This window comes from Falco biarmicus, chromosome 12, assembly GCF_023638135.1.
Source record: "Falco biarmicus isolate bFalBia1 chromosome 12, bFalBia1.pri, whole genome shotgun sequence".
In the NCBI taxonomy this organism is placed as follows: domain Eukaryota; kingdom Metazoa; phylum Chordata; class Aves; order Falconiformes; family Falconidae; genus Falco; species Falco biarmicus.
The window spans coordinates 7034593-7048320 of NC_079299.1; the positions used below are offsets into that span (position 1 = coordinate 7034593).

At 44.9% G+C, this 13728-nt stretch overlaps 1 protein-coding gene across 1 annotated transcript in view; it reads left to right on the forward strand.

The window, feature by feature from the left end:
* LOC130157703 (calpain-8-like) overlaps positions 1 to 6266 on the forward strand; it is a 31440-nt gene extending 25174 nt beyond the window's left edge. Inside the window, exons 15-21 of the mRNA XM_056357604.1 lie at positions 107 to 164; positions 720 to 784; positions 1992 to 2060; positions 3353 to 3431; positions 4344 to 4460; positions 5111 to 5169; positions 6045 to 6266. Of these exons, the coding sequence (XP_056213579.1) occupies positions 107 to 164; positions 720 to 784; positions 1992 to 2060; positions 3353 to 3431; positions 4344 to 4460; positions 5111 to 5169; positions 6045 to 6068 (471 nt within the window). The 3' untranslated portion in view covers positions 6069 to 6266. The remainder of the gene's footprint in view (positions 1 to 106; positions 165 to 719; positions 785 to 1991; positions 2061 to 3352; positions 3432 to 4343; positions 4461 to 5110; positions 5170 to 6044) is intronic.
* Positions 6267 to 13728: the final 7462 nt, after the last annotated feature.

Sequence of the window (13728 nt, forward strand, 5' to 3'; positions counted from 1 at the left end):
ACATACAGAAAGAAAACAGTCTCTGGATATCTGACAGCAAATTAATATAGCTTGTTTCAAATAATTTTTGTGTTAACACCTAAAGTATGCTTTGTTTTCTGGCCAGGACTGTGAAGTGACTGCAACTGAACTTCAAACTATCCTAAACCGGGTTTTGTCAAAGAGTAAGTCACGTTGTGTAGTTCCCATTGAATGGAGCTGAGAGGCACGCGCTGAAGCTCTTTGGTCAGAGTGAACATCTGCGCTTGGGTCCATCAGCACACAGATGGGATCTGTGCTAACAAACACCGGCTCTATCAGCTAAGGGTGATGAAAAACTGAGTTTATGCTTGCCCACAGCTGACATTCTCCTGGCTTGTTGAACCTCTAGTATGGGGGAAAAAAAATATCACCTGGTGTTCCCAGGTGCTGCCAGCTGATGTCCTGCAGCGACACTATATTCTCTGTACCTTCTTGGAAGGACCACCATGGGAAGGTATTATGCTGCTGCAAAATTTCTGTGGACAAATAGACACTTACCCACTCCCAAAATGAATAGCATGCCCTGCCTCTGGGCCAAAAAAGCCATGTTTATCAGCTGAAGGGAAATAGTGGAAGAAATGGTAGAGCACTTACTTTACTAACAAGATTTTAAGGTGGCTGACATCTCCAAGGCTGTCTGCAGAAAAATATTTGCCTAAAAGTGTTTCTGATGTGGATTTTTCTTCCTTTTTGTACAGGAAAGGATATTAAAAGCAATGGATTCAACATTAACACTTGCAGGGAGATGATCAGCCTTTTAGATGTATCCTTTGAACATCATTTCATCACCTTTAAAGTTTCTGGATCTGCTTTGTAAAACTTCCTGACAAGATGGGCTAAGTTTACACTTCCATTGTTCAGGCACATGGCTGGAGGTATAAAATTCAGCCAAGCAGATCTATCAGCTCAGGGTGGCAGAAACCCAAACCTTTCAAATTTTGGCTGCTTCTCTCACTTGCTCTGCATCTCTCATTGCTTAAACTTTTACCTAAAAATAGTAAGGAGAAGAAGCAGGGACCTTCTGCCTGGATGCACCTGTGCAGTTTCAGATGCATACACAGCACACTTGGCAGGAGGCAGGTTTAAGCACAACCTCAACTCCTGTCTCTAAGGCAGGTACTGCATACAGAGCACAGAGCTCAAAGCAGCAGAGGCACGCTGGAGAGCCTGTTCAGGGGAGAAGGCAACAAGCACCTGCTGTGCCTCCCTCCCTGCTGCATGTCTTGTAGGACACATGCGAGCTAATAAGCTTTGTGTAGCCAAGGGAAAAGGAGAGGTCGGCACATCTGCCCAGTACTCCTTTGATGTGCTGGGAAAGTAGGCAGTGCACTGGGAGGGTCAAGGGACATGCTGCCAGGATTACACGTGATATGGTCACGTTGAGGTCAGCAGGGGTTAGCTGTGGATCTTGTGGATCACTCGCTGTTAGAAGTGATGCCTTTGCCCTACACTCCACAGTCTTCCAAACCCAACAAGGTAACACAATCAGTACAGCATCATGGGGGCCAACTCCCTGTTTCTGCATAATTTTCCATAGGAAAGGAGTTCAAGGCCCTGAAGGACGTGGAGAAAGACTGTGCAGCCTGCTATTGACTGTTCACTTGCAGTTCCTGCCCCTGGTTTCTAACACCAGTCTGCTGCAAGCCCAGTCCTTTTTTTCCCTAAGGACTCTAAGCTACAGTTAACTGTAAAGAATGCGAGCGGATCTAATCGTGCTTATATATTTAGCAATCCCGTACATCATTCCCTGAGAGTGCAGATAGCCTAGAAATTCTTGGCATGCCTTTAGCTAAGCAAATATAAAGCTGTGGGCATGTCTGTTGAGATAGGGATGCATTACAAACGAGAACTAATATGGCATTAAGATGACACTGTGGTGGGTGATTTGTTTTTATCAGAACTGGTTGCTTTCCAGTTTTGCTAAAGATAGAGGAATCTTAATTTTTGAACCATGCCTTAACGTGGCCCAGACCAATGGGACTGGCACCTTGGGACTTGTAGAATTCAAGACACTTTGGATGAAGATTCAAAAGTATTTGGTAACATAGTATTCCTGACTGTCTCCCCTTCCCGCTCAGCTCTTAAGTACAGATCCAGAACTGGGTTAAGCCCCCACAGGCAAATGTACTTGGAAGCCTTCCTTCTCATGGCTGGAGTTTGTTCCAGGGCTCAGAAACACCTCTGATTTAAAGGGGCACAAGCAGATCCTCTTTCACCCTGGCTCCATCAGTCTCCATAATTTGCAATACCTTATGGAAAGTCAGATTAACCTTCTTTCATTGTTGGCAAAGATAGCTCTCTCTGCTGCCTGCTGTATTAAAGCTCATATGAACATCTCTCTGCTATTGCAATGTGTTACATTGCCAGCTGAGCACCAGCAAAGACAAGAAACACATATTTTTAGGACCTACAAAAAAACTAGCTTTGTATTTTTTAAATCTTGTGGCAGTTCTGAATTATTTTCTGGCAGAGGCTTTAATATCCCGAGAAGTTCATCCAGAATCAAGCAGTCTAAATTGGACGTGCTTTGTTTGTCAACATCCCTTTCAGGCAAGCCTACTTCTACCATACTTGATGCTGGCCAGCACAAGAATCTGTCCTGGAGGTTCATGAAGAAGTGTTGGGTTCATGAAGCACCGGCTCTGTCCTAGGGCAGGTGTCAGCAGAGCAAGCCCTGAGAGCCAGTTCCAGTCTGAGCTCTGGGTGGCATCTAATTCTGGATAATAAACCCGCTGGCAGTAGGAAGCATCTGCCACCATGTCTGAAATACTAAGCAAAATGGACTTTGCCTGTTGCACTGTGTGCCAAATGACAGGATATTTTCCTCAGTGGCCTGTCTGCCACCATGTAACATGAAGGCAGGCAGCCTGCCAGCCCATGGGAACATGTTTCCCAGTCTGCCTTTCTTGCCAGTAGCTACTTGAAACATTTCCCTTGCTCATTAACGTTTCAAAAAGTGGGAACTTGGACTGGTAGGGGCAGCCCCTTTCCCAGCCATCAGAAGCCCAAGGTTGTGCCAACACAGCAGAGTGATGTTGTGGACAGAGCAGAGGTAGGCATGATTGTCCTGGCATTAATCTAGCTACACAAGCAGGGAGGATGGCAGGGCATGGGCTGCAGAGTGGACTAGCAAATCGAGGTTAAACCCCAGGGAAGCCCTGGTTATTTCATTCTGGCTGCGAGCCCCCGCTGAGCCTTGTGTTACCATGCCTTCGCTCCTGCTGTTACCCAGCTACGAAAGCCAAAGCCTGCCTGTGCTCACACCATTGCATTGCTGCGTGGGCACAACTGAAAAGCCATCTCTGCATTCCCTCGCTCCCCTCTGCTGCAGGCAATCTATAAGAAAGTGGACAGTGACTACTCCGGTACCATCGACTCCCATGAGATGCGAAATGCCCTCAGAGAGGCAGGTGAGTACACTGCTTGGGGACACCATTGGATCACCAAACATGAGAAGAACAGTGGAGCCTTTTAATGGCTTTGCTTCCCTCCTGTCTCCTAGATCACAGCATTGCCAGTGCCGTTCTCCCCTCCTGACAGTCACACACTGCCACGTCCTTTTGCTGTTATATGCATCAAAACCCATCCTCTGTACTGCATTATGAACCACTGATATTTTTGTCCATGCTGTGACCATTGCTTATCCATCTGATTATTACTTACTCTATTTCTGGCCTCATTATTTCCTAATCTAATTGTCCTTTTTCAGAGCTATGTCCAAACCCTCTTTTTCCTTCCTTTCCTCCCACCACCTTTCTCTACACTAGAGAACGTGCAAGCCTGATAAAGGCATGCCCCAACGATATCCTCTCTGATGTGTGCTATTCAACTTCTGAAGCAGTGCTTGCCAGCTCAGGGGCATCTAGAGGAGCACTGTTTTTTTGATCTGTCTTGTGCTCAGTGGAGCTTATGTGAATGATCCAGAGACAGAAATAGCACTAATATGGGCCTGAATAGAGCCCAATGTGTTACGCGTGCAATTGGCTCTACTGCAATCACTGCTATTCAGCTGCAGCGCCAAGACTCACTAATTAGGGGTTTATCTGGGGAACATAGGACTGGTTATGCTGTGAAACAATGTGAAATATGCAGTCTGACAAAATGCTGTGGCAGAACTTTATGCCTCTTTTCACCCAGCACAATGGGCTTTGGAAGGGACCCACAGCAGAGGTGGGTGATGGAATCCAGCAGACCTTCTGGGAGGAATTGTCCTGTCCTTCACCCAGGTCTGCCTGCAGGTGCAGCAGTCCATGGAAAAGTCACATCAAAGACAGCATATTAACCTGCTGTGTCAGTGATTTGTGTGCTTCCCATTCCTTCAGGTTTCACGCTCAACGATCAGGTGCAACACAGCATTGTCATCCGCTATGCCTGCAGCAAGCTGACCATTGATTTTGACGGCTTTGTGGCCTGTATGATCCACTTGGAGACCCTGTTCAGTAAGTGCCTCTGGGCATCAGCCAAGGGGAATTCCTGAAAACCTGGGGGTTTCCTTAAGCATTTGGTGTCTTTTAACTGTGAATGTAGCAAATTGCATGGAAATATGAGGGTGCCAGCAAAACCGTCTGTTGGAGGAAACAGCAGAGAAATAACAAAAGCCTTTCTGTCTGAATGACCATGGAGGGTGGGGGACATGTTTTCATAACCTTCTGCGCTCTGCTGCTTTACAGTCATCTGCACTTTATGGCCAGCGCTCTGGCCCCCAGGTTGTCCCAGCTCCTGTAAATGGTACCATTTATCATTTACAGTCCTTACTCAAACCTGATTTACTGGTTTGTCCCCAGATCATACCAGATGCTACTGCATCAGATTTTATAGTTGTCCCACTGCCAACTCTCAGTTTGCTGCTGTCCCGCTGCCAGCTCTCAGTTTGCTGCTGTAGATCTGACTATTCTGCACCATGAAGCGGCTTAGAAATTACTTGTAAGAGGGAAGAAGAACAGCTGTAATATTATCTTACAGAACCAGTCTAGATTTCCAGTAGATCATGGCAAAAAGCCAGACCTCTACATTTTGTCAGGCAGTGATTCTCTACTTGCCAAACTCTGTGCTTTATATTCAATCTTTTCCCCCCTCTTCTACTTTTCAGAAGTGTTCCATCTCCTGGACAAAGACAAGCGTGGAGTCATCCAGCTCTCTCTGGCTGAGGTGAGACTGGTCAGATTGAAATACTACCAGGTTAAGCTACAGTAATGGATTCCCCTAAACCCCATTTATTCAAAATCACTATTATAAGTGGTAAACTCAGTAGTGATTCAAAGAGAAAGTTTGTTTCTGTGAAAAGGTTCTTCAGCTCAGAAGACCTGTCTGAATTAGTAGAATGAACATTGACTTTATATGAGCAAAAAAGTAAAGATACATTTAAAAGCCCTAAGGCTGCTTGAGAAGTGTTTCACTATCTACTTTTAGAGGGCAGTGGTCAATTCATTAGAAAACACACAGCAGGGAACTGTTCTTGTCTGGCAGGGAATGTACTGATCAACCTGCCAGAATTAGAAGAGACCTTTTAAGATGCCAGGTCTTCTTTGCTCACTTTGTTTTTAATGCAAATTTATCCTGTTGAAGCTGTAATAAAAGCAATCAGCTTGAGTCTTCCCTTTGCAGAATACAAATATATCTCAGGAAACAGCTGGAGGGGGCCCCAAGAGGTCCATCCAATTAGTCCTCTCAGCTACAGACTGGCTCGAAGGGAGGAGGATGGCTAGGAAGCCCCGTGACCCTCAGTCACAGTTAGTTAAATCTAGCTGAAATGTAAATAGTCTGACCCAAGTATTTTTCAAAGGTCATGCAGCTTTCCCTGGGGAACTGGTCTTCCCTCAGAGGAGACCCCACTTGCAATGTCTGAGGCTGCTCCTGGCAATAAATTTCCCTGAAGTTCCAGAGCAGACAGATCCCACATCTATAACATTAAAATGCAGCTCCAGCCTTTCCCAGCTTGTTCTCCCAGAGCTGTGGTAGAGTGCTCTAGTGGCATCCTGTGGACCTTCCAGATGTCCTGACTCCTTGTTCTGTTTCTCCCTCAGTGGCTGTGCTGCACAGTGGTTTGAATCACGGTCAATGAATTCGACAGAGACCTCTGAGGCTCTTCTGAACATGGAACCACTCGTCTGGCTTCTTGTTATGAAAAGCAGAGAGAGAAGCTTGGGTTTATTACTGGCAAGTTATTTTAAGCCCACTAAAAATGAAGTGGTCTCCTGTCAGTTATAAAATAAATGCACTCTTGAACAAAAAAAGATAAACAAATAAAAGAAACAAACCCAGCTCCAACTTCCTTTACTTTTCCTGCCCAAAGAGTATTTATCTGTGTCATGCTGAAATGTCATGATTTTTGACTTACCACAGATGGGCCCAGGTGGCTTTGGTTTGACTTCTGACTGTTCATCAGAGTTCAACAGTGTTCAAAATCCTGGAAGGGATCTCCATTGCCTGCAACGTCCAGCACGTGTTTCACAGAGCAAGACCCATGCTCAGAGCGTGGGCAAAATTTGTGTTGCTGCTCTGGCTACCTCCTTTCACAGGCAATTGTCCACTTTGGCTGTGCCATGCATCTGCAGAACCTGGGGGTGAGGAGCTCAGAGGCAGATGCTGAACTGCTGAGAGCACAGGGGAATCGGGCATGGACACAGCCCCAAGGATGAACAGGGAATCAGTTCATCATGACATGATAAATGCATGGCACTCCTCCACAAGTCTTGGTTCTGTCTCCCAGGAAGAGGAGGGAGGATGGAAGGCCATAGGCAAGTTGTTGCAGTTATTTCCATGGAGATGTTCTCTGAATGCTTGTCCATATGCATATTTCAGTGCCCAAAGATGGGGTTTGGAGTTTTAGGAGGTGAGTGACTGGAGCTCAGAAGCTCATGAAGGCAAGCGTGAGGGGAGGAACATACAATATGGGTGTAGGGGGTCTAGGAGCTTGAGCGTGCGAGGGGTGTGCTAATGGGGATTGTGATTTAAAGAAACTGAAGCTAATAGTCACTGGCTGACAGCTCTGTGCTTCCCTAAGATCTTGAAAAACCTTTGTCCTTTAAAAAAATCTTCCTGCATTTAATTTCACAGTATAAAGAGTAATAGCATAGCCATACAGGCAAGATAATCTAGCAGCCTTTTTTAGCAACTGGAAAATATTTCTGTAACTCGCAGTAATGATCTGATGAGATGACATGTCTTTGACACTTCCCTCTGGGAGCAGAAGGAGTGCAGGCAGAGATCTGTGTCCCCAAGGCAGATGTGAGGCCCAGGCTCTGTCCCCTTCTGTCTTAGTGCTGTTTGAGAGGGGCTTTTCTCCATGCCTGCTTGTTCCTAAGCTCTTTTTTCAAGGAGGAAGAAAGTTGCTGTTTGGTTTCCATCTCCAAACGCAGAATGTCTTGTGACAACCCCCAAGCCTCTGCTAGACATCTCCCAGCATTTCTTCTTGGTGCTGGCTACAGCTGTCTGACTAAAAGGGATATATGACCTGTTTCGGTGTGTGGCTCTGCCTTTTTAATAGGTGCTTTTCGCTGCTCTTATTTAGAGGTGCTCTCCCAGTAAAAGAGAAATAAATACTTAATTCAGATTGCAGGACAAAAACAGCCAGCGGGGGTAGCATAGGCTTTCCCCTGCTGTCCCTGTGCACGTATCACTGATCATGACATGCTTGCAGCTGTCTGAGGTGGCCACCAGTTTCTTCTCATGGTAGATATTTGCCTGCTGACCACCAATAGACATCTATGTATCTCCACCTGCCTGGAAGACAGAGCTACGTGAAACAAGCTGAGGTGTCCAAAACCTTGAGAACTTTCTAGTGAATGCTCTGCCTGTTCAGTAAGACAAATGTGTCCTTCCCTGCCCTATATCTTGAGTATGCAACACGTCTCCTTACTAACCATGCAGCAGGGTGAGCTAACTCCTTGCAGCTTCAGATTTGCTTTCTGCTCACATGCACTATTCATGAGTTCATTCCAATTATGATCACAGAGAGGCCTCTCTCCACAGGACTGGGAAAACTCAGCTATATGCAGAAATCCATTGCACATTCCCGGTTCTTCTCCCTTTACATCAAGCAAGATGCCCCCACCACAATAAAATTCTCATAGTTAGCTCAATGGCTCTCACCCTCCCGTACAGGATGGGCGGAGTGCTGCACTCCATCTTCCTTTATCTTTGGGAAGCAGGCAGATCCAGAGGGTTCACCTCCTCTTTCATTTCTTCTTTGAGCACAGCACTTAGTTATCAGGTCTCAGAGAACAAGTGCTCAAAAATAAGCCTTTTCATGGGGTTGCATGCAATTCTCTTATTTTGCTTGACACATCTGCAAAAAAGGTGATTAACATCCACCTTATTTTCCTTCCTTATGCTGCAAGCTGAACAAATGTCCGTGCTCATCAGTTCTCTCTGTTAGTCCTGATGGAGCTCAAATGCCATTTGAATAAAATGCCTGCAGCAGCTCCTATGGAAGTGGTGGGGCATGGTGAGCTGAGGCAGGGCTTGGGCATCTGGATTCTCTGCACTCTTAGACACTGCATGTTGGCTGTGCTTCATTTTTGGAGCTGAGAAGTACTGCAGCTCCCATTAGATTTGCGTAGCTCAGTCACAGGGAATTATAATGCAAGCAAGTCACAAAGGTTCATGAATTTGTGATGCATTCCCTGTCACTGTGAAAACTGTGCTGCATGGCATCCTTAGCACTTTATAAATAAGGTGGGGCAAGAGACCCCCATGGAAACTCTGCAGTGGCTCATCAGATCTTTCCTTTCTTTCACAGAAATGTCCTCATTTGCACTGCAGCCTTGTGAACTTAAAACTTGAGCTCTGTACACTGCTCCTGTAAAATGTTATTCACATTAAACCATGTTCGGAGTTCCAAACTCCTTGTGCACTAATTGTCTTGTGGTTGCCTGTAGAGGAACTTCCCATGGGTATAAATCCTACCACATCAGCATCTGACAGCAGCTTTGCACCAGAGTAAATGTCTGCATGAGGTGCAAGACAATCACGGAGATTTGAGAGTCTGTCTATGAGCTAGGAGGATAAAAAGAATCAACCTCATATGTGCAATTATCTGTCACCTGCTCATCCTCCCAGAATGGGAGATTTACAGAGGGATCTCTCCTTTCCATCACTGCAGGCTAATGATCAGATCCATGGCTTATGAGTAAGCACAGAAGGAGCAGTCCTTTTTAAACTCCTTTTCGTTCTTTACTTCAGACAATCCTGCTGAACCTGACTCAATAGTGTGTTTTCATTCTTCATTTCCATACAGTTCAGACAACCTGGCAGTCCTGGAAGACCTGAGACACTTTAAGCACATTTTTCATTTCCACGTTATTCAGGATGCATCCCAAATCCCAGCCTACTGTTGTTGTTATCCCAGCCTAAGCTTATAGACTGGAGATTCAAATAAAGTCCATAAAAGCAAGGGAGATTCTGGGTGCAAAAGGAACCCAAATTCCAAAGCTTTTGAAGTTTCTCCACCACTAATGATGTCCCCAGTGATAGTTAATCTTAACGTGGTGCCCTGCTACTGCCTGACAAGCTTGTTGCCATGGTGTCTGTCTCTCTCTGTATAACTGGCACGTACAATATAAAATCCTCTCTTTTTTAATAGAGCAAATTACTTCACTTGTTACTGTTGGCCACTCATTAACTCCTTCCTCCATGTTTGAAATCTTTGATGCAGCTCTCACCTGAAGCTCAGCCCCCCCCCCCTCACAGCGTCACCTGCCTGTGTGGGCAGGAGGGCTTGGCCAGTGTGATTCTTGGGGAGGGTTGTGTTGCAAAAGAAAGAGCATGAAGCAGAAAATATTCAGTAGGAACAGATCTGGGAGGTGGACTAAAGATGCACCTGAACAAACACTGGGATAACAGGCAGGAAGAAGCTGAATGAATCACCTTTTCACCCATATAGGAGCTGAACAATGTCAGAACTGGAGAAAACGGTTTGTTCTTTGACTCTTGGTGCTCTCAGGGAAGAAGGCATGTTGCACAGCCTTCATAATACACAGGGCTGACTTAGAAAAACAAATCTTCACTTGCTTGGAAAAACATTGCTGGCTTTGTCTACTCACTCACCTCTAAATGTATAGAAACTACATTGTTGGCTCAAGCGGTGATTCATGCGTTCCTTCTAACCTACCTCCTATACACTAAAAGAAAACAACAACAAACTGGTGATGCTTTCTTTAAGTTTAGGCTAGCTGGTCTGCTCCTTGATAAGATCCCTCACCAAATTAGGTTTGCCTAGGCTAGTTTACACAGAGTAGGTTGATCTAGCTCTTATACAGAAGACAACAGTGAGGGACTTCTCCCAGTGTCTTAAAGCATTTCAAGCTTCCCTAAATTCCCACACCCTTTTTGATGGTCTCTCTTGTTCTCCTAGCTGCACAGATGGTCACATTTTAATCACTGCTTTATGCTTCTTGTCAGCTGATATGGCGAAACATTTTGGTGTTCCTCTGTTATATGTAAAAAACCACCAAAGCTGGTTTTGAAGGGGACTTTCCGTTAGCCGCCTCAGTCGTTCACTCCCTGCCAGCCATACCAGATAGCAGGGTCTGTAGCGGTTCTCCATACCTGGTACATCACCACCAGCTGCTGAAGCAGAGCAGCAGGAATAGCTACAGTCACTGGCAAGGGGAACATCACCCAGGTGCTCTGCTGAGGCCACATACCACTTTGAAGCATCTCGCGTAACACAGGTATGTGGGGTACAGATTCCCCAAGAAAACTGCTAGGCTATCCATGCAGAAAGCACCACAAATATTTCCAAAGATGTGTTTTCATTGCACCGTAAACACATGAATACATTAAACATATTTCAGTGTGTTTTCTCTGTGTCTGTACTCAACCCCATTGCTCCATGGGGACATTGCTGAAATTCCCACGTTGCTGCCCTGGCAGTAGCATCATGGGCTATGAAGAGAAAATAAGCAACTGATCTCCACACCATTGAGGGCCTGTATTTAGGCACAAAAGCTCAGAACCTGATTTATTACTAGTTCTCATCAGAGCTTTCACACCTCTGAAAGAAGTCAGGCTGCTGCTTTGTCTGCTGAAGCTCTTAAGCAAAAAGAGAGTAGACCAGGGCAGTGTGATATTGCTTTAATTCTAAAATCATCAGTGCCATCTTTAATAATGAATGGAATCCTTTTGCCACAGCTTAGCTACAGATAGCACAGGATTTGGAATTTCCAGAGTTTTCATTTCTGCATCTTATTTTCTCTGCACATCTTAACTGCCTAAATAGCCAGCATTCCTAGGCCAGTTCTCGGGCACAGGTCTCTGGATACCTGGCCTTTAATGTCATTTGTCTTTCGTGCCATTCAAGTAGGCTCGACTAGAAAAGAGAATCTTTCCTTTTATTTAATGAGATCTATTGGTAATTTACATCAGTAAGATATCTGGCACGATCACTAAGCTAGCTAGCTTAAATTTGTATGTGTTTGTAAAACTGTATGTTTTCCCAAGCTGTAATCACACTCTTAGACTGCTGTGTAAATTTACCCAGAGCACATGCTGCAGCAGGTATGATCTCTTGGGAGTTTAGAGGGGCTTTGTGACCAACACAGTTTATGGCAAATTGTGTTTTGCTGTGTTTTAAAAGCTTACCGTATTTGCTCATTAATTTGCAGGTAGATGGAGCTCAGGAAAATGCGGTGCTCATCAAACACAGGATTGATCACGGATGGTGGCTGGTGTTGCGGCAGGCGGCGGGGCATCCCACAGGGTCTCTGTGCTGGAGGACAGGGGCATCCCCGGGGTCTGTGCTGGGGTGCAGGATGTGTCACATGAAGGGCGCTCCTCTCTGCCTTAGGTGGCACTTTCTGCTGAGGAAGCCTCACCTAGAAGATGGTGAACATGAACAGAGAAAGCTAGGAATGTATTTTCAGTTTCAGAAAGAATCAAGAAAAGAAATTAAAGGAAAAATGAGAAAATGATAAAGTGCCAATCTGATCTCTAATCTATAAAGCACCTTTAGTCAAAATCCTGAGAGAAGGAGCTATCTGAAGTAGCAGTTGTGAACTTAATAATAACGAAGTTGATTCCAGCAGAGAGTGCCATCTTCTACATGTTAATTTAATTTGAACTCGTCTCAGTTTTGGGTTAGGATTTTTTTTGTGTGTGTGTGCTTTTATACATGCTGATAATGTTTGAATTTCAGACATGCTGGTCTGGTGCATGAAAGCTTAAATGAGAAGTTATCTAACCAAATTTTAGTGTCCAAGCTGACTAGAGCACAAATGATGAACAAGCTTTATGGAGAGAGAAAATAAAATTAATTTCACAGTTCATGCTTTGCATTGTACGGTGGTACCAGTAGCACGAGCAACAAGAAAAAATCATGACTTTAAAAATTATCTGGGTTACACCAGGGATTTCCTAGGTATTCTGTCAAGTTAGTAGAAAGGTTAAGTGAAGCCTTCTGAATTAGGAGCTTGAGGTTCAGTTCTCTTCACCAGTGACTTTCAGGGTATCCTTGGGGCATTCACTTAAACTGCCCCCCAAGTGCATTTAGACCCCAACTCCAAAGCTGCACTGCTCAGACTTGCCTGTGTTCAGTTGCTGCAAGCCTGTGGAGATACCTCCACTCAGAGGTGCTGCAGATTTTGTACTGGAGCTGCTAGGGTCCCTGGAAGCTCTGTTTCTCTAAATGTGCAGAAATAAATAAGTTTTGACAGTTTTCAGGTTTTGGCATCTAGCTCAGACTCAAGGCTAACCAGGTTCCAAGTACTAGATGTTTCTCTAGGAAAGAGTCCTCTCAGAGATTCAGTCCAAGAGGCATATCTGAGGATGCCTAAAGCATCTCAGAAGGATCCAGTTCCTTTTGAAACACAGTGATAGCACTGCTTTCATCTGAAATACATCTATGGAGGAGTGGTTTCCCTGCCACTTTCACTCTCCTCCTATACATGGTGGTGTCGTGGTTTAAGCACTTAACTAGGATGGCTGTGAGAAGCTCTGCTTCAAGCCCCCCTTCTCTTTAGATGATGCAAGTCATCTAAAGTCATAAATCTCTCCTGTCCCTAGGAGAGGCTTTACCACCTAGCCCAGGGGTGATAGTGGAGGGGAGGTGTCTCTCTATTCTTCACCTGGAACATATGCCACTATACAAAATAAATTCAAATATTTACGTGCCAGGAATACGCCTGGGTGAGACAGAGCATTCTGAGGGGTAGATCTCCTTCATGGAGCAGTGTAGCCTGAGGTCTGATCCCAAAAGAAGTGCTGCTCATGGGTGGGAGATCAACACAGATGATTCATTGGCAAAGTTCTATGACTCCTGCATCCCAGGGGATCCCAGTGACCCTGGCAATGACAGACTTAATTTTGCCTGTTCTCATAAGAATCCTTGAGCCAGCCCTGTCCATAGGACTGCCAATATTATTCTAGGTTAAAGAATATCTCTCTTCAGTACCCAATGTCCTATCACCGTTCTGTGATGTAATGGAGCTATGTAATGGTGAGGTCCTATTGTCAATAGAGATGTACATTTTTTTTAAGACAAGGTGCATTTTTGGAATGTATATATGAGCATGTCTTGAAAAAATCATGGTATTTTATCAAGTCAGGATATTGCTTTTCTGAACTCCTACACATAGAACAGATGAAATTTCCTCAGATACCAGGAGTATGATTTTTTTTGTTTCAACTTTGTTTTACTCTGAATGGATGCTTCTGTTTTGGGATTCCTGGAAAAAAGGTAAGTAAAATACTGTTGGCCAGGTGTCCTTT